Source organism: Tarenaya hassleriana, unplaced genomic scaffold (assembly GCF_000463585.1).
Source record: "Tarenaya hassleriana unplaced genomic scaffold, ASM46358v1 Cleome36, whole genome shotgun sequence".
Classification (NCBI taxonomy): domain Eukaryota; kingdom Viridiplantae; phylum Streptophyta; class Magnoliopsida; order Brassicales; family Cleomaceae; genus Tarenaya; species Tarenaya hassleriana.
In genome coordinates this window covers 972,022-997,254 of record NW_010966665.1, presented here as the reverse complement: position 1 = coordinate 997,254, position 25,233 = coordinate 972,022, and the positions used below count along the sequence as shown (strand labels likewise).

At 40.6% G+C, this 25,233-nt stretch overlaps 6 protein-coding genes, 1 long non-coding RNA gene and 1 other non-coding gene across 25 annotated transcripts in view; 4 read left to right on the top strand and 4 right to left on the bottom strand.

Annotated features, from left to right (window-relative positions):
- The window catches only part of LOC104822411, a 10,719-nt gene extending 7,727 nt beyond the window's left edge, over positions 1-2,992 (bottom strand). For all 16 annotated transcript variants that reach the window (XR_773192.2, XR_773194.2, XR_773182.2 and 13 more), the window contains exons 1-3: positions 2,786-2,992; positions 2,595-2,689; positions 2,409-2,496 (exon numbers count right to left, since the gene is read on the bottom strand). This is a non-coding gene — a long non-coding RNA (uncharacterized LOC104822411). The remainder of the gene's footprint in view (positions 1-2,408; positions 2,497-2,594; positions 2,690-2,785) is intronic.
- Positions 2,993-3,955: 963 nt separating this feature from the next.
- Positions 3,956-8,577, bottom strand: LOC104822412 (protein TPLATE). The gene is made up of 7 exons (XM_010553630.1): positions 7,275-8,577; positions 6,529-7,125; positions 6,029-6,390; positions 5,551-5,854; positions 5,336-5,458; positions 4,781-5,233; positions 3,956-4,639 (listed from the first exon to the last, which is right to left on the bottom strand). Exons 1-7 carry the CDS (start codon positions 8,403-8,405, stop codon positions 4,094-4,096), a joined length of 3,516 nt encoding a protein of 1,171 aa, XP_010551932.1. The 5' UTR covers positions 8,406-8,577; the 3' UTR covers positions 3,956-4,093.
- A 227-nt stretch (positions 8,578-8,804) lies between these two features.
- Positions 8,805-12,162, top strand: LOC104822410 (ribulose-1,5 bisphosphate carboxylase/oxygenase large subunit N-methyltransferase, chloroplastic). 2 transcript variants are annotated; one of them, XR_773181.2, is made up of 13 exons: positions 8,805-9,347; positions 9,440-9,515; positions 9,697-9,902; positions 9,989-10,075; positions 10,176-10,268; positions 10,469-10,623; positions 10,708-10,792; positions 10,884-10,970; positions 11,050-11,169; positions 11,354-11,455; positions 11,550-11,723; positions 11,807-11,937; positions 12,013-12,162. XR_773181.2 is itself a non-coding variant. In XM_010553627.2 (12 exons), the coding sequence occupies exons 1-11, from the start codon at positions 8,976-8,978 to the stop codon at positions 11,715-11,717; spliced, it is 1,551 nt and encodes a 516-aa protein (XP_010551929.1). In that variant the 5' UTR covers positions 8,805-8,975; the 3' UTR covers positions 11,718-11,723; positions 11,807-12,162. The 2 variants fall into 2 exon arrangements, 1 of the variants encoding a protein (XP_010551929.1); XM_010553627.2 differs by having other exon boundaries at positions 11,807-12,162.
- A 1,477-nt stretch (positions 12,163-13,639) lies between these two features.
- Positions 13,640-15,030, top strand: LOC104822407 (U-box domain-containing protein 2). The gene is made up of 2 exons (XM_010553625.1): positions 13,640-14,120; positions 14,206-15,030. Exons 1-2 carry the CDS (start codon positions 13,906-13,908, stop codon positions 14,987-14,989), a joined length of 999 nt encoding a protein of 332 aa, XP_010551927.1. The 5' UTR covers positions 13,640-13,905; the 3' UTR covers positions 14,990-15,030.
- Positions 15,031-15,177: 147 nt separating this feature from the next.
- Positions 15,178-17,126, bottom strand: LOC104822409 (GDSL esterase/lipase At5g14450). The gene is made up of 5 exons (XM_010553626.2): positions 16,758-17,126; positions 16,421-16,630; positions 16,151-16,323; positions 15,628-15,901; positions 15,178-15,526 (listed from the first exon to the last, which is right to left on the bottom strand). Exons 1-5 carry the CDS (start codon positions 17,002-17,004, stop codon positions 15,279-15,281), a joined length of 1,152 nt encoding a protein of 383 aa, XP_010551928.1. The 5' UTR covers positions 17,005-17,126; the 3' UTR covers positions 15,178-15,278.
- A 1,018-nt stretch (positions 17,127-18,144) lies between these two features.
- Positions 18,145-20,805, top strand: LOC104822406 (protein ABHD17B-like). Of its 2 annotated transcripts, none has more exons than XM_010553624.2 (5): positions 18,145-18,857; positions 19,627-19,663; positions 19,764-20,000; positions 20,095-20,142; positions 20,231-20,452. In XM_010553624.2, the coding sequence occupies exons 1-5, from the start codon at positions 18,556-18,558 to the stop codon at positions 20,357-20,359; spliced, it is 753 nt and encodes a 250-aa protein (XP_010551926.1). In that variant the 5' UTR covers positions 18,145-18,555; the 3' UTR covers positions 20,360-20,452. The 2 variants fall into 2 exon arrangements, with proteins under 2 accessions (XP_010551926.1, XP_010551925.1); XM_010553623.2 differs by having other exon boundaries at positions 18,156-18,857; positions 20,221-20,805.
- Positions 20,806-20,820: 15 nt separating this feature from the next.
- Positions 20,821-20,892, top strand: TRNAP-AGG. The gene has a single exon. It is a non-coding gene; the product is annotated as a tRNA-Pro (tRNA).
- A 1,487-nt stretch (positions 20,893-22,379) lies between these two features.
- On the bottom strand, positions 22,380-23,677 carry LOC104822405 (myb-related protein 315). Its single transcript, XM_010553622.1, has 3 exons — positions 23,389-23,677; positions 23,149-23,278; positions 22,380-23,030 (listed from the first exon to the last, which is right to left on the bottom strand). The coding sequence occupies exons 1-3, from the start codon at positions 23,519-23,521 to the stop codon at positions 22,556-22,558; spliced, it is 738 nt and encodes a 245-aa protein (XP_010551924.1). The 5' UTR covers positions 23,522-23,677; the 3' UTR covers positions 22,380-22,555.
- Between the last annotated feature and the right edge of the window lie 1,556 nt (positions 23,678-25,233).

The window sequence follows — 25,233 nt, the reverse complement described above, 5'->3', positions numbered from 1 at the left end:
GTTTCGGGACATGTAACAGATAGCGTTCCCATTTTCAGGGTCTGTTTAGCCATTATTCCCAACAGAACCTTGTATTTGCATCTCATTTGAGAATGCAGATTTTTTTAGTTATGTTTCGGGACATGTAACAGATAGCGTTCCCATTTCCAGGGTCTGTTTAGCCATTATTCCCAACAGAATCCTGTATTTACATCTCATTTGAGAATGCAGATTTTTTTAGTTATGTTTCGGGACATGAAACAGATAGCGTTCTCACTCCAGGGTCTGATTAGCCATTATTCTCAACAGAACCGTGTACTTGCATCTCATTTGAGAATGCAGATTTTTTTAGTTATGTTTCGGGATATGTAACAGATAGTGTTCCCACTCCAGGGTCTGTTTAGCCATTTTTTCAACAGAACCGTGTATTTGCATCTCATTTGAGAATGCAGATTTTTTTAGTTATGTTTCAGGACATGTAACAAATAGCGTTCCCACTCCAAGGTCTGTTTAGCCATTATTCCCAACAGAACTCTATATTTGCAACTTATTTGAGAATGCAGATTTTTTTTAGTTATGTTTCGGGACATGTAACAGATAGCGTTCCCATTTCCATGGTCTATTTAGCCAATATTCCCAACAGAATCTTGTATTTGTATCTCATTTGAGAATGCAGATTTTTTTAGTTATGTTTCGGGACATGTAACAGATAGTGTTTCCTCTCCAGGGTCTGATTAGCCATTATTCCCAACAGAACTTTACATATGCATCTCATTTGAGAATGCAGAATTTTTTAGTTATGTTTCGGGACATGAAACAGATAGTGTTCTCTCTCCAGGGTCTGATTAGCCATTATTCCCAACAGAACCGTGTACTTGCATCTCATTTGAGAATGCAGATTTTTTTAGTTATGTTTCGGGACATATAATAGAAAGGGTTCCCATTTTCAGGGTCTGTTTAGCCTTTATTTCCAACAGAACCCTGTATTTGTATCTCATTTGAGAATGCAGATTTTTTTAGTTATGTTTCGGGACATTTAACAGATAGCGTTCCCTCTCCAGGGTCTGATTAGCCATTATTTCCAACAGAACACTGTATTTGCATCTCATTTGAGAATGCAGAATTTTTTAGTTCTTTTTCGGGACATGAAACAGATAGCGTTCTCACTCCAGGGTCTGACTAGCCATTATTCCCAACAGAACCGTGTACTTGCATCTCATTTGAGAATGCAGATTTTTTTAGTTATGTTTCGAGACATATAATAGATAGGGTTCCCATTTCCAGCGTTTGTTTAACCATTATTCCCAACAGAACCTGTATTTGCATCTCATTTGAGAATGCAGATTTTTTAGTTATGTTTCGGGACATGTAACAGATAGCGTTTCCTCTCCAGAGTCTGATTAGCCATTATTCCCAACAGAACACTATATATGCATCTCATTTGAGAATGCAGAATTTTTTAGTTATGTTTCGGGACATGAAACAGATAGTGTTCTCTCTCCAGGGTCTGATTAGCCATTATTCCCAACAGAACACTGTACTTGCATCTCATTTGAGAATGCAGATTTTTTTAGTTATGTTTCGGGACATATAATAGATAGGGTTCCCATTTCCAGGGTCTGTTTAGCCTTTATTTCCAACAGAACCCTGTATTTGTATCTCATTTGAGAATGCAGATTTTTTTAGTTATGTTTCGGGACATGTAACAGATAGCGTTCCCTCTCCAGGGTCTGATTAGCCATTATTCCCAACAGAACACTGTATTTGCATCTCATTTGAGAATGCAGAATTTTTTAGTTATGTTTCGGGACATGAAACAGATAGTGTTCTCACTCCAGGGTCTGACTAGCCATTATTCCCAACAGAACCGTGTACTTGCATCTCATTTGAGAATGCAGATTTTTTTAGTTATGTTTCGAGACATATAATAGATAGGGTTCCCATTTCGAGCGTTTGTTTAGCCATTATTCCCAACAGAACCTGTATTTGCATCTCATTTGAGAATGCAGATTTTTTAGTTATGTTTCGGGATATGTGACAGATAGCGTTCCTATTTCCAGGGTCTGTTTAGCCATTTTTCCCAATAGAACCCTGTATTTGCATCTCATTTGAGAATGCAGTTTTTTGCATTAGGTTTTGGGACATGTGAACAGATAGAGTTCTCATTTCAGGTCTGTTTAGTCATTATTCCCAATAGAATAGACCCTCTGGATTTTTCTCATATGAGATTAGCAACTTTTTCATTAGGATTCGGGACATATTAAGACTTCAGATAGTTTTTTGCGTCAGAGGCACGCTAAAGTCCAGAAAAATCCCATATCAGACATCTTTCACAGATTAATATATACAGATAATGTTCTTAATCAAGCAGAAATTCAAACAGAGAAGAGCACTTACAAGGTATGAATCTTTGCTTTTCAAGAACTTACAGGTTCACATATGGTTCCACCCCGTGGTGTCCTTGGCCTCAAGTACTCCGTTTTTACCATTCTGTAGTTCCATCGGAACAATACCAACCTAAAAAAGAAAGAAAGAACTCAATGAACATTTTAAGCACAATAACTTAATACGCTTCATCACAAAGATAATAAGGTAGAAATTTCAGAAAAGATTACCATCGTCATAAGCTTGCGAGCGAGAGAGATTGATTTGATAAGAAGAGAAAAGAGGACTAACGTGGGCTTCGACTAAGTATGTCTCTTGATCGCACCTGTACAGAGTTTCCAGAAAATGTTACAGAACTTCAAAGAAAAACAGGAAAGATGCAACTTTTTCTATAAAACCAGATTTTTCTACAAAACCAGACCTTCACGCGTGGAATCAGGAAGAAGCATGCAAATGAAGAAAAACTAGGGTTTCTGGCCTTGGATTCACTAGGTGGGTAAACGTAGAAATCAGTACGGAGAAACCGAAATTAAGAGATGAGTAGCGGAGTCACAAGAAACTCCAAGAACCGGAAGAGATAGCGAAAGAAAAACCCAGATAGATTCAATCGCCATTAGAGGGGGGAGAGGGGGAGAGAGAGAGAAATGATGGAATAAGAATCCAGATCCTCTTATTTAAGGGTCGGCATTTTCGCCCAAAAAGAAAAGACAGAGTGTAAGGGTATTTTCGATATTTCATAATAACCCAGTTTTTTCCATTAAAACGGTCAGAAATCAGGCCCATTTGAATTCAAAAATTGGGCCGATTACATGATTTACACGCAAACCCAAAAGATTGCAAATTTCTTGTCACTTATATTAATGTAAATATTAAGAACTCCGTATGCCTGCCAGATTCAATTTCCAAATACGTACTTGATTTTTGTGGGACAAGAATCTCCACACCTTTTTGCTAGTTCTATCATTCCACCACATCTCCAAGTGATTTCCGACTCATGTATGCTGTGATGATATCAGAGTGAAAGACCTGTCATACATATACTGAAAAAGATGTTTGAATCTTAGATCAAGCCTCGTCCTCCGCCGGCGTAAAAGCGGGCGGCTTGAACGTCGGAGGCTTCGGCGGGAGATTTCCCAGATTCCTCTGGATATCATCGCACGTCCTTGTACATGAAGTGATAATCCCCCATCGAATCACCGATTCGCAAAGCCTTTTCGAACAGAGACAGATCTCTTCGAAACTTGGATCGAAAATAGCTTCTCCGCCTCTGGATGTTCTACTTAAATCTCTGAATAGCAATCCGGTTCACCTTTTTTTGTTTTCTTTTTCGGTTAAGAGAGTCAGAAATACTGAACCGGAGTTTAAATTAGTAGTAATGGACGATTCGGTATGTCGCGTTTCCGGTTTTCACCCGGTTCTTTTCGTGTACCGGAACCTCTCGACGATCCAGAAGCATCTGGCCTTAATTTCACAGAGCGTCTTCGGGTAAAAAGTAAAACCCACAACCTCAGATTGAGTACAATGTACGTTACACACGATTTACCACCTTCTGAAAGGCATTTTAACTGGAAACTCCCTGTTTTTACTGATATTCCAACCAAATCACTCAATAGGATTCATCGGGACAGCAAATTACAACAAAAGATAATACGACGAAAACATTTGATTGAAAGCCAAACAAAAATTTGACAACCAGGTAACAGTAAAAAAGATACAGAAGGAAAAAAAATCAAGACTTGTTGGTTTTCCGGTCTTTACACAAGATATGCCACTCCTGAAGAACCGCTGCCTGGAGGGCACGATGCTCCGTCTCCTCTGCTGTTAACTTTGACAACATCCCTTTCTCCTTCTCTTTCTTCTTCTTCTTCTCCTTCTTCTCTGGCTTCTCTCCCTCTTCTCCTTCTTTCTCTTTTTCTCCTTCTTCATCGTCCTCTTCCTCTTCCTCTTCCTCCTCCTCCACCTTTGGAGTCTTTTTGGGTCGAGCGGCTTTCAACAGAGCTAACCTTTCCATCGAGATTCTAAGCTTCTCAGCAGCTGCAGACTTGACATCGTCTTCGGGCATGTACTCAACCCCGCCTTCAGTCAGATCATCACACCATCCCTGAAGATCTGCCTCTATTTGCTTCGTGATGGATGCATCCGATGCTCGCACCACGAATTTGCACATCATCGTGGTCGTCTCATCACCCAGATCCACGTTCCTGCTCACTTCACTAGCTCCAAATATCATCATTCCCAGGAACCCTCCGTGCCATGTTTTTGCCGCGTAACAAAGCTGGAAAAAAAGAGATCGGGTCTGTTATGTGGAGAGCAGGGCAGAGAATGGAGAATTTCGGGTTCAGGGTTTATAAACTGACTAAGACCCGAGTGATAAGACAAGACGAGGAACTTTAAGAGGAAGGGCGGCGACATGCACCTGAAAACCAGCGACGGTACGGATAATGTGGGAACAGACCCTGTGGAATGGCTTGGAGGATAATGACTTCAGTCCGCTTAAGAAGGGCGAAGCTCCATATTGTTGAGCAGCGGTTGCCATGAAGCCACTTCCCTCGTAGGTATATGTGCCAGTGTACTCCACAACGGCTGGCAAACTTGGCCATAAGCGAAAAAACTCTACCGGCGAGATCTTGAGCGGCGAAAGAAGCTCTGTAAGCGGGATTTTGTAAGGCTGACATCTCAATATCACCGGCTCTCCAAGTTCAGGTCGTGAAACTCTCTTCTGCCTCAGCATCTGTGGATCTTCTTCTGCATAATCGCCTTCGTAATCCCCACCCGTTATGCCATGGAATGGATAGTATAGTACTTGGACCCAGAATGCACATCTTTCAAATTGGGAGACACCAACTGTTAGACTACATCTTACTGGATCCTACAACAGCAAAGGCACAAAACGTCAATAATGACAAAATGGCTGAGAGAATGAAGCCAGAAAAAACAAAAAACCATTGTTAATCTACGATGGAAATGCAACCTGTGAAACAAGATTACGCAACTGCCGCACTGCTTGAGGAGACCCATCCATGAAGTACAGGGCACCCGATAACCCGACCCGTATATCCACACGATTCAGCTCAAGCTCTGTCAAATTTATAATCTGAAAGCAATATCAAAACCTAGGTGAATAAGTCAATGGGGCCCAAAACAAGCCCTGCATAAACTAATTTATGAGAAAGAATATACACAAACCTTCAAGTGTAAAGTGACTCTTCCATCATTTGTATCTGCTAAATGGTAAGCTTCAATGTAGCAAGGATCACTGCTGCCAGTCAACGGATACGCCGTGGGAGAAACCTTCACTGAGGTTGAGTCGACCCCCTTTGTGAGGAAGAGAGTTAATTCACTAGGCTTTGGCCTCCAAAGCTCTACAATGGCCTTATGAATTAATCCTTCTAATTTCCTGTCTTGAGCAGCAGATGGTTCATAGAACTGAACAGTGAGCTTGTGGTGGCTGAATGGATAATCTCCTCTCGTTTCACTAACCCCAGGCCACCTGGAGAGCAACAAGTTTATATATGTTTCATTCCAGAAATGGCACAGGACCTAAAGGAACCAAACATACGTACTAGATTACGCAATGGGTTTCAGTCATTGTACTTTCAAGCGCTTGCCGCAAGCAGGAGACTAAGCAGAACACAATATCAAGCTAAGCAGAAAGAAAGCTCACTTGTTTTCAGGATGATTTGAAGCATATTTAATCCTTTGCAGAATTAAACGGGTCTGGTGCTTGCTAACTGTATCAGCAGCAGCATGATTCTTGTACTCTTCAAGCTCTTTGGTAATCAGTTGGCCAGCTCTTGCATGACGAGACCCCATCCTCTGGGCACATAATAAAACTGCCTGCACATCTTGCAGTCTATTTGACGTGTTTGCAGAGGCATCCATGTTGAACAGAACCTTATGCATATTTGCTATGATGATATTTAATGGGTCGTCAGGGTCATCTGCCAGAAGTGGATCGAGACCCTCCAGATCAATGTGTTCTGCAACTGTCCAAATAAGACGAGCAAGGATTCTCGGAGTGTTTACCTGCCAAATTATGGTGACGAAAGATCTATAAATTTGTTGGTGATCAAGTACTGAGAAATGGCACATGAAAAAAGATCAGCACCATTTAGCTTTCTTTCGCCGGGCACACAAAATTTAGATGAAAATTGACATGTTTACCTCTTGGAGATCCTTGACAAGCTCACGCTGCAAATTCTGCAATCTTGTCTCGTTTAAGATTTGATCCTGAGACGCACCATCTTTAAGTCGTTTCACTCCTCCCCGGGTATCATAACTGTGGCAGAGCCTAACAAGCAACTTCAAATAGCAATCTATCGCATAGGTCCGGCCATCACAGTCCCATTTGACACAAGGCTTGCAAACTTCCACGACTTCGAGGGCTGGCTCTGTCCAGTTCAGAGCACCATAACCAGTTCCATATGCTAGCGCACCGATCACTCTGCTCTCCATACCTGAGTTCTTCTGTTCAGGCAAAGGTAGAGATAACTGAAAGCAACTTTCCACGAGCATTGCCACCAACTCTTCCCGAAACAAGCTTTTACTGGTCACGCTATTAAGATCATCCTTTATCCTTGCATCCTCAAAGAGAGAAATAATATCTGTCCCAGGTAGAGGCTTCTGACCTCTTCGGACACTTTCCCTAGCAAAGAGATGAACACACAGAGCTGTCCGACAGATACAGGCCAAGGCATGCATCCTGTCTGATTCTGCTCTCAAGTTCCTCACCATAAGCAGCAATCTTCTAAACAATGAGACCTTCACCAGAAATAGAACAATTTAGAACACAATTTACCGCAGCTTCAAAACACAAACCGTGAAGAAAAAGGGCACTTGGTCACTGCATCCATCCTCATCGAGCTAAAGAACTGAACTCCAAATCGAATCTAGTAAATGAGGCCATTTACCTGCATATGCAGATCAAGCAAGTGCAAGTTCGTGACAACTGCCCTGACTATACTCTCTCTAGCGGAAGAAAACTCTTGCCTGTCCCAAAGGGTTAAAATTGCGATGATGGACAGCGAAGCCCACTCCGGTTTCCCTCCGGCAACATCAGCCAGGTAAAGCATGTTAATTCCCACCTCAAAGATCAAAGCTGGTTCCAGAGACGAAGCCAAGAAAGGCGCCAAATGCGTCACCAGATCTGAAACCCCGACCAACTTCTCAGCATTGGAGTCCACATCCGTACCATTAGTTGCAGCACCTGAGGAAGCCTTCGAAAGCTGCCTTATCACTTCCACGCTACCGGAAGCTACAGCCTTCACGGCATACACCAGAGGGAATACGGTGGCTCGAAAGCTTTCAACCGGAAGAACCAGAGACCTAGCCATCAAAGCGCTTCTCTTTTTCCACACAAAGTCAACCATGGATGATACCCACTTCGACCTGATGGCTAGGGAATTCTCGCTGTCCACGAGCTTGTCACCAGCCAAACGGCTCATCCGCTTCGAATCAAACTCCTGGAACAGCCTACCGACGGACTCAAATGCAACCTTCGAGACGGCATCAGATCTATCGAGCATGTTCTGCCCGATACGAGCCCACCAGTTGGACACTTTGTCCAGGAGGCCAACATTGTTCTCACACAGCGTGACGAGATCATCACGCGCCAGGATGCAGCCAAGAGTCTCGGTGATGGAGAAACGAAGGTTGTCAGATGGCGAATCGAAGCATGAAGCAATCTCAGTGCTGCAATCAGAGATGAGTTTAGGAAGCGAGAAGGACGGAAGAGCCGCGAGGATCGAGACGGCGGCGGCGGTAACGTCAGGGTCGGGGAAGTGAAGATCCGTCTTGATTCCAGAACAAACGGTGTCCCACAGATCCGGCGTAAGGCGCGTGGATCGAATGAGGTCGAACGCGAGCTTCTTACAGACGGCGGATGCCGGCGAAGCTACGATCTCCTCCACCGCAGATTTCGCAATGACTGAGATATCACGTCCGGCGGCAGATTGCTGCAGCGCCTGGAGAAGTGCCGACGACTGCCGAAGGGCGTCGTTGGAACGGAGGTCCGCCTGGATCTGGGCGAACAGTATGTCCATTTTCGGACAGTGTTATCCAGAAAACCCAATATATATAAATCAGGAAACCCGAGCTAGATTTGCGATTTGTCTGGATACAGATACGGATACGGCGTGGAAGAAAATCAGATGAACTAAGGGAGAACGAAGAAGACGATGGCGAGCAAAAGCGCTTTCGCGGAATCGCGGTGGAGAGCTGGCAAAACGGCGCGACGTCCGTATGTTGTTTATATAGATACATTATTGAGCTCCAACAGCGTGCCGTTTTGATTTGGTAACCGAGGCACACGAAAGACTAGTTATAGGCCCACATTACGTAATTAGGAAAGATTATGGGCCGAGTTTCATGGGCCGTTTCAGCAACGTGAACATATACTCTTTCGCCTTAGATTTTTATATCTTATTTCGTTGTTGCGTCGAGCATGTCGTTTTCAACCTGATTTCCCTCTCTTATCCTCCGTAGAAAGGAACCCACCTCCATTGAAAATATCTCTGCAAGAACGCGAAGAAGAATCGTGAAGAATTCTCAGGATCTCCGCCGGATAGTTTCTGCGTTCCGACGAATCAGAATCTTGGAAAACCTTAATTCTCATGGAAGGAGCATCCACTTGCTTCCATAGCAAATGCGTCTCGCTTCCAATCCGTTCTTTCCCACTTTCTAGGGTTTCTTCACTATCTCCGTGGAGGAACAGTAATTTTGCGTCTCCGAAGAAATTGGGTAGTCGGAGGAGCTTGTGCGTTGTTGCTTCGAGCTCGGATACTTTAGTCGCCGGCGGTTCGCCTAAGGAAGATGAGAGGCAAAATCAAATAGCGATAAGGAAGGAAGAAGATGAATTCGGAGATTTGAAGTTGTGGATGCATGAGAATGGGTTGCCTCCTTGCAAAGTTGTGCTCAAGGAGAGACCGTCTCATGATCAGAAGCATAAGCCTATACATTATGTCGCCGCTAGCGAGAATCTCCAGGTGTTTGACTCAGTATTTTCTTCTGGTTCATCTGCTTGCGAGTTTTGAGTGCTTGTTGTTGATGAAAGGTCTTTTCTCTTCTGGTTTTTCAGGAGGGTGATGTCGCATTTTCGGTTCCAAACTCATTGGTGGTGACACTAGAGAGAGTTCTGGGTAACGAGACTATCGGTATGGGCATTCTCTACCCCCATCTACCGTACCTTGAAGTTATGTTTCAATCCTGTGCAGTCATATCTGGGATAGATCTAGCAATTTGTGTTTCGTGGTTGCCAATACAGGGAGTGGTAGTGTTCTTAATACGGTACCCGATGCTTATCTGAAGGCATAAACTTTCAATGTTTTCATACAGCCGAACTGTTGACAACAAACAAATTGTCAGAACTGGCTTGCTTGGCATTGTACTTGATGTATGAGAAGAAACAAGGGAAGAAATCGTTTTGGTATCCGTATATAAGAGAACTTGATCGTCAGAGGGGAAGAGGACAGCTAGCTGTGGAATCTCCCTTACTGTGGTCAGCGGCCGAACTAGAATACCTAACTGGTAGTCCAACCAAGGTACTGTGTTCTAATGTGCATGAAGCATGATGAGGTAGTCGAGTTGGATTCTTAAAGGTGATCTTTGTGAACAATACATGGATCAGGTTGAAGTTCTTGAGAGGGCTGAAGGGATCAAAAGAGAATACAAGGAGCTTGATACTGTCTGGTTTATGGCCGGATCTCTGTTTCAGGTATTCAATAACTCCATTTGCTGCTAGGATTCTGTGTTTCTTTGTGTTCCAATCTGGAATGCAAACAGTCTCATTACACCAAGTGATTTGTGTTTTGCAGCAATACCCATATGATATACCAACAGAGGCCTTCACATTTGAGATTTTCAAACAGGCATTTGTTGCCATTCAGTCCTGTGTGGTGCATTTGCAGGTAAACTTCTCATTTCCTGATGATTAAATTGATTTTCCTTCACATTTCATATGCCCATCCTGTGGTCCAGACAAGTCCGAGACCTAGTTTATCTCTTCCTAATTACATAATCTGGTTGAGTATGTTGACATCTTTATCAAACTAGATTTAGTTTGAATGTTGCATCTCCTAATACGTATTTTTGCTTCTGTTGAACTCAGAATGTCAGTTTAGCTCGAAGATTTGCTTTAGTTCCTTTTGGTCCTCCACTATTGGCTTACAGTTGCAACTGCAAGGCAATGCTTACTGCTGTCGATGGTGCTGTTGAACTCGTGGTAGATAGACCATATAAATATGGGGATCCCATAGTTGCCTGGTGCGTTTCTGAGCTGAGTTGCATATGTTTGCAAGTTTTCTCTCTCCGATGGATCTTTCCTACATCTTCTATATTTTGTTTCAGGTGTGGGCCACAGCCTAATGCTAGATTGCTTCTGAACTATGGTTTTGTGGATGAAGATAATCCTTATGACAGAATAATAGTTGAGGTAACTGTGAAATTCTGCCCCCATTTTATGAGCTTCTAAACAGTGCATACTTGATAAAAACTTCTTATGCTTTATCTGTCGTGTCTTGCAGGCAGCATTGAGCACCGAGGATCCTCAGTATCAGGACAAGAGAATGGTTGCTCAAAGGAATGGAAAACTATCCCAACAAGTTTTTCAGGTATGCAGTTGTTGATTTTTTCCATAAGTCATGTGCTATACGTGATGTTTTTTCTCACCTTGTTTTGTTTTGGCTTCAGGTTCGTGTGGGAAAAGAAAGAGACGCTGTTCAAGACATGCTTCCTTACATGCGATTAGGTTATGTGTCGGAGCCCTCAGAGATGCATTCGGTTATTTCTTCCCAGGGGCCAGTTTGCCCGGTAAGTAGAATGTGTTACATGATTGATTTGCCTGTTCGAGTAAATTACTCGGTTCCCGTAATCTTAAACATTTCCTTCATTGTATCAATCCTCAATGACAGACGTGGGATGGGAGGGCTCTAGTGTTATTTATGTTATAAGTTGTTTACACGCCAGTAAAGGTTTAATTTTGTTTCCGTTGTAGGTAAGTCCTTGCATGGAAAGAGCAGTGTTAGAGCAGCTTGCTGATTACTTCAGGAAACGGCTTTCGGGCTACCCTACTTCTTTGAATGAGGATGAAACATTGGTATGACATCAGAACAGACTTTATGATTTTTAAGTATGGGCATGTTTGATCATCGGTTCTTCCTGCATATTTTGATCGGGTTCATGCTCGATAGTTGGCAGACCCTACCCTGAACCCTAAGAAGCGAGTTGCTACCAGACTAGTCCGATTGGAGAAGAAAATGCTAACCGCATGTCTTGATGCCACACTGGATTTGTTAAATCAGTTGCCAGATACAACCATTGCTCCCTGCCCGGCACCATATGCTCCGTTGTTGAAATAGAAGAAGGTAAATTATCCTTGATGTCTTCTTCCTTCTTCCCTATATATCTCTTGGAAGATCATACTATAGTCCTGAAGGTGTTGGTGCAGGCTGCTGTCGTGGATTGAGAATCTTGAGGAGCGGTTGGTGGGGAGTGTCATTTTGGCTCTAATCTTGGTGAGACGATGATGATGATGATGATGACATGACTAAGGAGGAGATGTTCTAATCTTGAGTGCAGGTGGAGATTCAACATTTTTTGCTTATCATTTGGGGTAAATATGATGGTGTTTACATTTCTAGATTGTTGCAACAGGAGCAGATATAATGATTGACAAGCAATGTCCGAGGCTCACTCCCCTTCCCTTCCCTTTCCCTATGCAAAAATCTGCTTCTTGCCTTTACCCATTTCTTGTAAAAAATTAAAAAAATTAAATAAGCAAGAGCTCTCTTTTTTTTAACGTCACTTGTGTTCGGGCTGAATCTCAATTCCCAATATCAATCGACGAGGGTTGTTGTAGACGAAGCCCAATTGTCCCAAGGAGTCAGAATATATCCGGGCCTTCTTCAGTCGTCTCTTTTTTGTTACAATTACGTCTAAGTAGAAGAAGAAGAGATTACATCTTATAATGTTGTTATGTGTAGCTTTAAAATAGAAAATCAACAAATTATAATGAAACAATTCGAAATATAATATGCTTATGTCATTTAGAAAAGCTCCATTTTAGTTATGTACTTGTGTGTGTAAAATTTTCAAGGAAAGGTACATGGCGTTGGCAATTAAATGTTTTTTTCAAATATTATTATTGTTTTTTTTTTGTTGAATGTGATTGGAAGTAATAATAATAATTATTATTATTACTATTATTATTATTTTATATATATATTGTATTTTTTTTTTATTTCTTTTGGGACAGAGTATAGCTGAAGGAATTATCTTATCCACCTCTTACATAATTACCCCCAAAAAAATGAAAAAAATAAAATCTCCCTCCATGTTGTTCCTGCTGTACTTGCACCACTCGCGATTATTACAAAAAAAAAAAAAAAAAAAGATTATAACCTCCAGAAAGAAGGATAAGGGAAATTAAAAACATTCTGTGATTTTATGAGGAAATTTATTGATTAGGAATAAATATGTATTTCGAGTGAAACCGATTTATCTTTAAGGGAAATAAAAATAAAAATGGTATAGAATCTTGGAAGGGCCAAACGGCCGCAACCTCATTCTATTCTTCTCATGGAAGAAAATTAAAGCACTTTTTATATTCCGGCAGAGATTTGGGACCATTCCATTAGAACAGGAACTCACATAAGCTTTCCTTGTCCAAAAGATTAATGTAAAACTCGCATCACATGTGACTAATGACATTGAATATAACCCATTTTCATGCGTACGATCATTTCATAATTGCAAATATCAATTTATATCTCATGTCATTATGATCCATTAACCCCGTGTTATGGCTCCCTTAAACACCTCTGATTCGCCTCTCCTTTTTTTTATTTATCATTTATATATCGTGAATGTAGATGTCTATTAATTCGTGTATTTGTAAAATTTTTAAAACATAATTGTGCAAGAAAGATTGCAAAAGCAAAATATTTTCAACGAATCACGTGAGTCAGAATTAAAACCAGATGATTCAAAATAGAACCAATAAATAAATGTGTGATTAAGTTGGCATAAAGAAAGAAACGTGACAAATGACAATACATAGATATTTTTATATATGATAAAAAAACAGACAAATGATTAAAAAAAAAGGTTTTGTTTTATGTAAATTAGATCCAATTGGATAACGCAGAAAAGCTGCGTGGGGGGGGTTCGTTTGCTTCTACAAAAGGAAAGCTAAAGATCGAATTCTCATGAATCAACATTGGATGCATCATGCAATCAATAGCAAAATATTCCATCAGATCTCTCTCTCTCTCTCTCTCTCTCTCTCTCTCTCTCTGTCTCTGAAGAAATAAATATACAAATAAAAAAAAAGGAAATAAAAGCTGAGAAAAAAACGCTTTGGAAGTTTGCTTCAACATGAAACAATGGATACCCACGAAAGCCTAACATCGCTTGTTCAAGCAACCAAATACTAACCCAAAGTTTTTTTTATAATTATATCAACATCACCACACCTTCCCCTCACTCTTCTTCCAAGTGAAGTTAAACCTATTCCCCAGAGAGAGAGAGAGAGAGAGAGGTGGTGCAATGGAAGAGTTTGTGGCGGAGAGACTTCTAAGGGGAGATAAAGCAGCTAAAACACAAGCGGCAGTGGAGCTGAGCAATCTAAGCAGGAAGCAGAGGCATAAACTGGCGGAGAGAGGAGTTATCTCTCCTTTGATATCCATCTTACACTCTCAAGACCATAATTCCATTGAAGCCGCCCTATCAGCATTGCTCAGCCTCGCCTTCGGCAGTGAAAGGTCTCTGTGTGTGTGTGTAGTATTGCAGCGGCCATGAATGTCATGTCAGAACATGGTCACTAACAGTTGTTTCCCGAACTTACAGGAACAAAGTTCTGATCGTGAAATCTGGTGCAGTCCCAATACTGATCGAAATCCTCCAGTCAGAAACCAGGACGGCAATAGTCGAACTGGCCATGGCCTTCCTTCTCATCCTCTCCTCCTGCAACAAAAACAAGCCCAAGATCGCATCTTCCGGAGTGATTCAGCTCTTAGTTAGACTTATTGGCTGCACCGATGCACTCAGCGTTCAAGCCAATGCCGACGCCATATCGACGCTACACAATCTCTCCACCCACCGTCATATCATCCCCATGATCATTTCCGCTGGAGCAACGTATGCTTTGCTCAAAGTCATAAACTTTTCGGACAAATCTTCCGAACTGGCTGAAAAGGCGGCAGCTTTGCTGGAAAACACGACTGCCCACTCGCCAGATTCAGCGTCATGCATCGAAGGAGCGATAGGGGTGCTGGTGGAAGCCATTGAAGAAGGGTCGGCCCAGTGTAAAGAACACGCAGTGGGGATATTGCTAAGGGTCTGCAAGTGGGACAGAGAGACGTACAGAGGGATGATACTGAGAGAAGGGGTGATGCCGGGGTTGCTTCAGGTGAGCGTGGATGGGACATGGAGGGGGAAAGAAATGGCGAGAGAGCTGTTGCTTCTACTGAGGGATAGCTCTGGATCTGGTTATGGCTTTAAAGGCAAACAATCAAAGAAGGAGTTGGTCGAGGAGATTATGAGAGAAATTGACGAAGGAGGAGAGGAAATACATGGTGGCACCACATTGAGATTAGTTGAAGAAATGATTGCCAGACTCAGCAGCACATAGCTCTTGGCTAAATTTGTAGGACGTTCCCTTCTTTTCTATGCATAAGAAGAAAAATCTCGGCAAGTGGATTGATTACTGATGGACGAGAGAGGTGCTTCATCACTTCGACAGTAAACAGACAATTTGGAAGTTTTCTGAACGATTTTACATTGAGAAAGTTAGATACTTTTTTGTGGCGAGAGCTTGTATAGACAAAAACGCCGATCTTTATTTAACTTTGTTATAAAAAAAAGAAAGTCATTGGGTCCATCATAAAGATGATGACTTTGGGGGGGATTTCCTCTTACAGTCACTGTCTATGACAAGCTCTGGTTACTGGAACTGGAGGGTCGGTGAGTGAACCGTTGAGGGTACGGTCGGCCACGTACTTGTTGGCAGCCTCAGTGTAATGAACTCCATCCCAGCTCACTGCTGCTGCTGGCTTCGGACACGACCCTCCATATATTTCTGTGCTGTTCACTTTCCCTTTGTTTCCGCACCAGATGTGGTCGAACTTCTCATGGTATCCGCAACATACCTTCAATGGATCGGCGAATCCTGTAACGCAAAACCCAGTTAACATCTATCCACTAATGTGAATTCTTGTTTTCTTTTTTTTTTGTGTGCTTATATACGAAGAGTTTTTTTTTTGGGTTAACCTCGGCTCTTGGGGTTGCTGATCATTTCGTACTTGGCGGAGTAGACATCGACATAAGTGATTGCTGCTTCAGTGAGCTCGGACCGTAGCTTGATCACCGCTTCCTTGAGCAGACGGTTGAACTCCATGGACATTTGGTTCTGGGCCTTGACACAGCCGTGTTCGTCAAGGTATCCCGGAGGAGGGTTTCCCATATAAAACATGTTCACTGGCAAACACCCGAAAGGTCCAGTGTTGTGTACCCAGAATGATCTCCCTCCTCTCTCATATATGCTCTGTCACATACATACATAGATACATACCCATCATGCCTTTGTCACCAAGGAATCAAACCCACTAAAAAAAAGGGCATCTTTTGGAGGAAATTGCATGACCCATGAGTTAGAACTATACATCTACAATGATGAAGTGAGCTGAATCAACTGGATTAGTCAGATTTGGATTGGTCTTAAGCCTTAACCCAGGAGATTTTCAGATGACAGTACTTGTTTCAATAAAGGGGGTGATAGAAAGCATAGACTGACCCGGACAGCAGAAGCAAACTGGCTGACAATGTCTGGAAGCGTAGCCTTCAGTTGATCAAAGCTCATCGTCCGAAACCCAACAGAGATATCGTTTTGGCCGATATCAAAAGTATACAACGCCTTTGAAAAGTCTTCCTGCCTTGGAAGTTTATCCCTTTCTGCTCGGCTCTTGCCTGCAACCAGAAGACAGGCAAAACCCATCAAAATAAACCCCACATACCTCAGTCAGAGAGGAGAAGATTATCCACTAAAAGAAAAAAAGTTACAAACTTTGGCTCAGAAGTTGAGCGGATCTTGCTTTGAACTGGTCGAACTGAACAACCTGCATGTCGAGGGAGAAAGGGCTGATGCCGTACTGGAAGATGGTCTCGTTCTGCCTTCTGATGGTTGATCCTCCGGTTGCAAAGTTCGCACCATTTCTGAAGTTTGCTCCTAACGAGTTCAGGTACGCGCTCAAATACGGCAGCCCCAGCCTCTCCGCTGTCATTTTCTTACAATAAATCTGAATCAGAGCATGCAGATTATTGCAGATGCGCCTGCTCTGCTCTGTGTTGCATCTACTTTAATTAGGGAATTGTCAAAAACAATAATCAACAAAACATCGGACCTATGAAATCGATGGTGAGACGACCGTCGGAGTCTCGGCCCGAGGGTTCGCGGAAGAAAGATTGGCCGTAAGGAGACCTTATGGGCTCAAACGCCGCCGATATTCCTCCCGTGTCCGAATTAGAATCCCCGAAGTTATATATCGCCGGAAAACTACACGCCGGCTTTTCCCCGGCGACTGTCTGTGACGACAGCCACGATACCACCGCACAACAAACCAATGCTCTTTCAATAACTCGATGCCTCATTGTAGAGAGAGAAAAAAAAAACTATGGTGGTAGAATTGTGGCAATGATAGAGAAGAAGAGACGAAATGAAGTTGATGGATGTCACTGTTACATAATTCGGTTTGTTTTGTTCCTTGGATATGGCGGTGAGTTATGTACTTTTAGTGAGGATTTTCAGTAAAGTGATATAATACAGAATTATATATATATATTTTTTTACTGGGAATGATTATTGTCGAAGGAAAAAAAACGTGTCTTGTGAGTCGTGCCATGCCATCGAAAGGTCAAATAATCGTGAGCTGTTTTTTAGGTTGGATGCCGGTAATGTGCAACGGGTCAATTTGTCGGTAACAGGTAAAAAGAATGTGGACAGTTTATGTTAAAACCATAATAACGTTATGAAAATAAATATAGAGAAAAATATTTAAGTAATTAAAAATAATCGATCCAAACCGGGCAGTATAATTTTCAGTTGCGATCGTTTTGGGCCGCTTCACGTGTTGTTTTGGAGATTGGGTATTGATAATGGAAAGGTGGGCCGAAGCTGTTGACGTTTTGACCCATTTATTGTCTTCAAGAACATGCAATACAAAAATATCTAAAAATCGAATATTTGCAGGCAAAAAAAAAAAGTCTTAAAACACGAAATTCGAATTCAGATTTTAAGATCAGATAGTTATCCATAATAAAAAATAACTGTTACACATTTGAGTTATTAGAAAATTATAAAAAAATCTATCAATTATCCAAGTATTTTTATCTTTAAATATATAAAAACTATCGTTTTATTATCTAATTATTTTGAATATAAATATTTTTAATAATTTTATAAATTATTCGTATATAATCTATAAATTTATAAATATTTAATAGAACTCATTAAATTCGAGTATCTACGATTATCTCATCGACAATACAATTCAAACACTCAGAGACTCAAACTAGGGTTTGATTCGGATTCAGTTTAGATACCCTAAAAATGGTGAATGGCCCCCCATCTCTCTGTCCGTCCCTAACTCCAGCTTCTGAAAACGCCCTTTCATTGCGTTTGGACATTTTCCACAATTGTTATTTTCAAGCTGTCACAGATGGATGTCTAAGTGAAGGCCCACCACCACTTCTTTCCGCCTTCAATTCTTCATGGACCCCCATTACTGTGCCTTTCTCATCTTTTATTGCTTCTTCTTCTTCTTCTTCCTATGGTTGATTGTTTCTATGTGATGTCACTTGTTGATATTCCCCATGGCGATGGAGTCTTATTGCCACCTTCCATGCTCTTAATTGCTCTCTGTTGTCTTCATTCTTCACTAAATTGTTGATAATTTATTCAGTTAAAGCATGGTATAAATGTAGAAACGGGTATTTAACGGAATCAATCTGTTCAAAAAACCATACGTCTTCATCTTCTTCCTCTTTTTTCCCATTAAGCATATACAGTGCCGCTTATTGTCCCAATCTCCCTTAGCTCCCCGCCCTATCATTCCTCCTCTCTCTCCCCGAGAAAAAGCTTCGAACTCAATCTCCGACAGCAAAGCCAGAGAATGTTGGCCGTCTAGGGAGAGGGAGAGAGAGATGGGAGGGGTGACGTCATCGGTCGCGGCGAGGTTCGCCTTTTTCCCCCCGAGCCCGCCATCGTACAAGCTGGTGACCGACGAACTCACCGGACTATTGCTGCTGAGCCCCTTTCCCCACCGCGAAAACGTCGAAATCATGAAGCTTCCGACGTGTAGAGGTACGGAGATAGTGGCCATGTACGTCAGACATCCCATGGCCACGTCTACGCTGCTCTACTCCCATGGAAACGCTGCCGATCTGGGACAGATGTACGAGCTCTTCATCGAATTGAGCATTCATCTCAGAGTTAATCTCATGGGGTCTGTGTCTTTTTCCTCTGTTTTCCCCTCATTAACTTTCCCGTTTTTGTTCTCTCTATCTGTTTTCACCGTGTTTCTGAGGCTTCTGTTAAGTGTCTCTGCTTGGAAACGTTAGCTGATGCGTTATCGTGTTCGCTCTGGTGATTTTGGTATCAGGGAATGATCAAATTTGTAGACTTTTGCACTGGAATTTCTGATTGCTAGGGTTTGGAATTGTTCCTTGGTTTGATTTGGTGATGTTCGTACCATCAAAGTTGTAGCTTTGAGGTTTGTTCTTTCTGCTCCTTTGGTGATCACTGGAGCTGGGTTTCATCACATTGTGTTTTTACTTTCGTTTTCCTCGTCATCTCCATTACGGATTTAGCTTCTAGGTTCCTTCTGGTCCAGTTGTTTGATTGCTTCTTCAGTAAGGTCAGGCTTTTTTGGCATCTGGGTGTTATGAAATTCATGGTTTTGCATCTATCTGTTCAGGCCTCTATTTGATCCTGTTTGTTAGGTTCTGTTCTTGTTCACAAACAGTTTCATAAGACAGAGTTTTCATTTCAATTCGGTTTTCAGTTTACTTTTGATGAAATAGTTTCACGGCCCCAAAATGTTTGGTTCTCCAACCATTACCTTGATCCGTTCAGGCATCTGTTTCTGCTGCTTTGGCTGTTATCTATCAACTCAATTAGTTGAAAGAATGCAAGCATAAGTTTTTCTTCATGCCTCCGCCTTCTATCGAAACGGGACGTATTCCTGATTGACCAACTCTATTACGTGGCTGCAGGTATGATTATTCCGGGTACGGACAGTCAACCGGAAAGGTTTGTTCTTTCTACTTCAGGAAGCAGAGAATGATAATTTACTCTGTTAAGTCAGAGTTTAGGACCAAACCCTGAATCTTTGTATTGCTTTATGACACAGCCAAGTGAGCATAATACATATGCTGATATCGAAGCTGCTTACAAGTGCCTTGAAGAAAGCTATGGCGCGCAACAGGAAGACATTATCCTGTATGGTCAATCTGTAGGGAGTGGCCCTACATTGGATCTCGCTGCCCGATTGCCGCAGTTGAGGGCGGTTGTCCTTCACAGCCCCATTCTCTCGGGTCTAAGAGTAATGTATCCGGTGAAGAAAACCTACTGGTTCGACATTTACAAGGTATCTTATATGGATCTTCCTTTCTAAATATCGGCGGCTTCTCATTACAAGTGTCCCATTCTCTCGTGTCCTCCTGTGATGTTTTTTTTGGCAGAATATTGACAAAATCCCATATGTCAATTGCCCAGTTCTCATTATCCATGTAAGTTCAGTCGCATTCTCTCTTTACATAGAAGCTTCCATGGAATTGTATAAACGAGTCATCTTCTTCCTGTGGTAGGGAACTTCAGATGAGGTCGTGGACTGTTCCCATGGAAAGCAGCTGTGGGAATCCTGCAAGGAGAAATATGAACCGCTTTGGCTCGAAGGTGGAAACCACTGTAATCTTGAACACTACCCAGAATACATCAAACATCTGAAGAAATTCATCTCAAGCACCGATCGATCCGAAAATCAGAGCACCAAAAGAAGAGAGAGGCCGAGGCAGGAGGGCACTGACCGGAAGGAGAGAGAAAGGCCATCAAAGAGTCTGTGGAAGAAGACTAAGCTTCGACTGTCCTTTGACCATCTGGATCGTTCTCGGAGAAGCGTTGACTTCCACGCCAAGGCTCGTAAGAGCGTTGACCATCACCAGATTGAGAAGGGAAGGAAAAGTGTTGACAGATTGGATAGAATACGGTCCGAGTAATCCTGCCTTCCCACGAGCGCGCGCGCACACACACATATATATATATATATATATATAGGTGAGTACATACTGTTCTTACAGAACAAAGAACATGTGATTGGTGATTATGAAGTTTTATGCAAATGGGTTGTGGCTATTGGGAATGTTTTATGGTTGGTCATTACGTAATTGTTTATATATTAGCTTGCATAAGGGCATTTGGTCTAGTGGTATGATTCTCGCTTAGGGTGCGAGAGGTCCCGAGTTCAATTCTCGGAATGCCCCTTTGTTTTTTATGTTTTTCATCAATTATTCTGCCAAGTGCTGCAAATATGATATGTATAATGTATATAATCCACGACAATTCTTGGAGTGGGCCTAATAACCCGACACGACAGTACTCTTATGGTACGAAGTCTAGTCATGGGTGAATGATGACGACACCCTTTTGTAAAATTGTGAACATTTCGAATATCGAAAAGCCCACTTGAGGGTCGCCCGCTGTCTTTTCCCCCCCCCAACAACTCCGATCACTATTCGATTACGAATTTTCATAAGATAAGGTCTTCAATTTTAAAATTATCAAGTAAAAAAAAATATATACAAGCAGAACCCTATCTCTTTACTGGTGGGTTAATTGATTGATTTGTTGGGCCAACTTTCGACCGATGTGGCTTCCATGCCATGGAGTTCCGTATGCGGCGCTTAGTTTCGGAGCCATTCACGAAAATTACGTTACGAGGAGATGAGATGGGTTTCCCTTTCTTCTTTTTTTTTTTATATACATTGAATTCAAAGGCATGCATGACAAGAAAAGGCTTATATATATATATATATATATTAATACGTACATTGCATATTGCATTGCACATGTGAAAGATACGATTGGTTTATATATATGCATTATACAACACTTCATCTAAAAACTTGATTTATTATATATTAATGATATATTTCTCACGTATAGACCAAAGAAAAAATAATGCAGATAAACAAATGGAATCGTGTTCGTCTATCTATATGCATAATAAATTAGGTATAATTCGGCCAACAATTTGTGTGAATAACAATTATTGGCTACTCATTTACAAATACAATATTTATCACAAAACTTATTTTTAAGCATATAGTTGCATCATTCGTTTTACATTGATCATGCTAAACTTTAAATTCCAAACGAGAGGATTAGAAGACGGGAAAACTTTATAATAAGCTGACTAATTAATTGAATTGAACGACAATGAGGATGATGATGATTGAAAAACTTTACGAATATCTTCTCCAAAATTCTTGGTCCCCTACCCATTCCCAATATATATACCAAATAAATTAACTCTTTTAGGAAAGAGGGAACTAGTTGGTAGCTTTCATTATTTGCGTATAATATGCTAATTTGTATGTGTCTGTGTATATATATTCTTATCGTACGTATATGCCTATTGGTTGTTGTTTATAATTGTATATATTCCCTTTAATCACCGTATATATTGTGACTGGTTACATCAATAAAAATAATACATAAGCGCGGCTCTTTGATGCTCCCAAGTTGCAGAGTCCATCGTATATCAAATCGCATTTGGACTTGTGTTTTCCGTTGACGTTAGGATTGTATCTCATCTCATCTCTTAGGTTTTTTTTTGAAAAATTTAAACATATATATATATATATATATATATATTTGTATAATTATGCACTGTAACACGCACACGGTCACACGTGTAAATGCGATCAGTCGAAAAATAAAGATAAATGAGAGTAAGTATATATGTATATATGATGGATGAAATTAAGAAGAAACGAAATCGCATCATCACGCGCCATGCATGATATACAGCTTGGAGAGCCGTTATTTTATTTTATTTTCAAATACACAAGAAACTAAACTACTGAAAACACGATTTCACATTTACGTGTAATATTTACGACCAATAATATTGCTTTGTTATTCTCAGAGATGGAATGAATTATCTTGGAGATTGCCGAAAAGATCCCAAGGCACCAAAGGATCCACCATATCCAGTACGTTCCACTGCTCAAAGGAGGTGGAATCTTCCGGGAGATACGAAGACTCGCTCGTGGAAATGTTCATACTGTTCGATTCATCGACTGAACTCATCGAAGGGTTACTGGCCAAAGAAGAAGACATGTTGGTTTCTGGTATTTGGAACAAAGATTCCATTCCCATGTCTTCGAACAGAGATTCGAAGCTGTTCAAAAGAACATGATCGTCGTTGGTTGCCTGAGCGTTGACCGGTGGATCAGGACTTTGGTTTGGATGGGTTTGTTCGGTGTTATTATCGATCGGTTTATGCGTTATCGGGTCTAACCCAAGAAGCTTCATCTTCCTCTTGATCTTTGTGTTCCAGTGATTCTTGATCTCATTGTCCGTCCGACCCGGAAAATGAGAGGCGATCTTAGACCACCTACACATCAATATCATTACAAGTTCATAAAAACTTTATTACAACACACCCATGTGTGTAAATATATATATAATTGTATTTTTTCGATCTCCCCGAAGAGAAGGTAAGTGTTTCGTACCGGTTGCCAAGACGAGAATGAAGTTCGATAATACGGTCTTCATCGTCGGGTGTAAAACCACCTCTCTTGAGATCAGGCCTCAAATAATTAATCCACCTCAGCCTGCAGCTCTTACCACATCTCAATAGACCTTCATGAACGTCCCCATGCAACCATGCATACGTTAAAAAAAGAAGAATAGGAGAAATAAATAGTTATAATTTACTTCTTTAACGCAAGAATAGAAAGGAAAAGAGAGACCTGCGAGTTTGGGGACAATTCTCCAGCAATGGATGCCATTGTTAAGTATGAAGTTGATGAGCTTATGGTCTTCCTCTATAGTCCATGGCCCTCTCTTCATTCCAATCTTATCACAGCATGGTTTTCTCCCCATTATAATATTTGCCTCTCCACGACGATTGGTAGAGAGAGAGAGAGAGAGAGAGAGGCAAAGAGAACATCAGAGAAACGCTTGCTTTGGTGGGAAACTTATAAAGAGAAGAGTTTTTGGATGCAAAGATTGATTCGTCCTTGCCAGTTCACTCTACTGCCAAAGCACACATAAGAGCTGTAAATAATGATTGCAATGATTAACGAAAAGAACGACTAATTAGGCTTTAAATATTTATCAAGTTGTCGAGTAATTTATTTGTATAAATGAGTTTATATATTATTATACCCAACTGACCAATCAGAACGTAACAATTTAGTCCTGCGCGGTAATTTGTATAGGAGGATATACTGTGCAATGATCTCTCTCTCTCTCGATATATATATATATATATCCGTTTCTATGAGAAAATATCTATTGATTTTATAGTTAATTCCAAATAACATTAGTCTATGATAAAATGGGGCAAATCGCTGGCCGAGTTCGAATCCCAAATTGAGGAAGAACCACATAATTCAAATCACATGGTTTGTTTCCGCTTCTGGAATTAGTCTCGGTTTAGAAAATTCAGTTACTTAAAAAAAATAAATTTAGAACAGTTTTGCTTGTATGAGTTTGAAGTTATTTTATTGAAACCACAAAATAGATTTCAATAGATTCATACTATATAAATAGCCCCTAAACTTAAGGAATAAAATGAAACCCTAGTTTAAACATTTATAAATTAAATTTATCATGTATACTTGAAGAAATATAATAAACGATTATGAATTATATATATAAGTTAGATGATGTCATGACTCATGACGAGTCCGTGGATGGAGGGAGTGACTCACAAGAAAATTAAAATAGAATTGAAAACCAATGAATTCTCTCATTGGATTAATATTTTGAAAGTTGGTTTAAAGAAAACGATCGAGATTTGTTTTTATCCTCAACTGGCTCCCTTCAATTTTTTTTTAATAATTATTTTATATATGCTTAAATAATTTAGGTAACTCATTTTAATATAATATACTTTGTTTATTTGTTATCTTTTTTATTTTTTGCACCGTCATGATTTGCAACTTGCCTTGTAAAAAAAAATCGGTTTGACATATCCTGTTGATAAATTTATATCAATCTATGTGCTATTAATAGAATTATAATGGGGTTTCAGATTACTTTATAATTATAACGAACCTACTTTTATATGTTGAGATTTTAGTTATACAAAGAATAATTGGGAAGGAGTTGAGCTATTTATATATCAATAATTTGTGGAACGTCGATAAATGTTAATAATCTTTATTAAGAAATTATAGAAAGGCGGAATATCTCTCGTCCATGCATCCAAGAATATTCTCTCCCTACTTTATGGCATGCGTATTTATTATTTATTTGCAATTTACAGATATGCAAATCCAACTATTGAAGACCCCATTTCTCTCTCTCTCTCTCTCTATTATACATACGTACATATATGATATATGTATATATGTACGTATGAACACTAGCTAGGAACACCTTTTAGTTTATGGTCTTCAACTTTGCAAAATGTTAAAGTGTTCAGAACATGAAATTTTTGAGATACGGGATATACTATATATATATATATATATATATATATATATATATATATATAGTATATCCCGTATCTCAAAAATTTCATGTTCTGAACACTTTAACATTTTGCAAAGTTGAAGACCATAAACTAAAAGGTGTTCCTAGCTAGG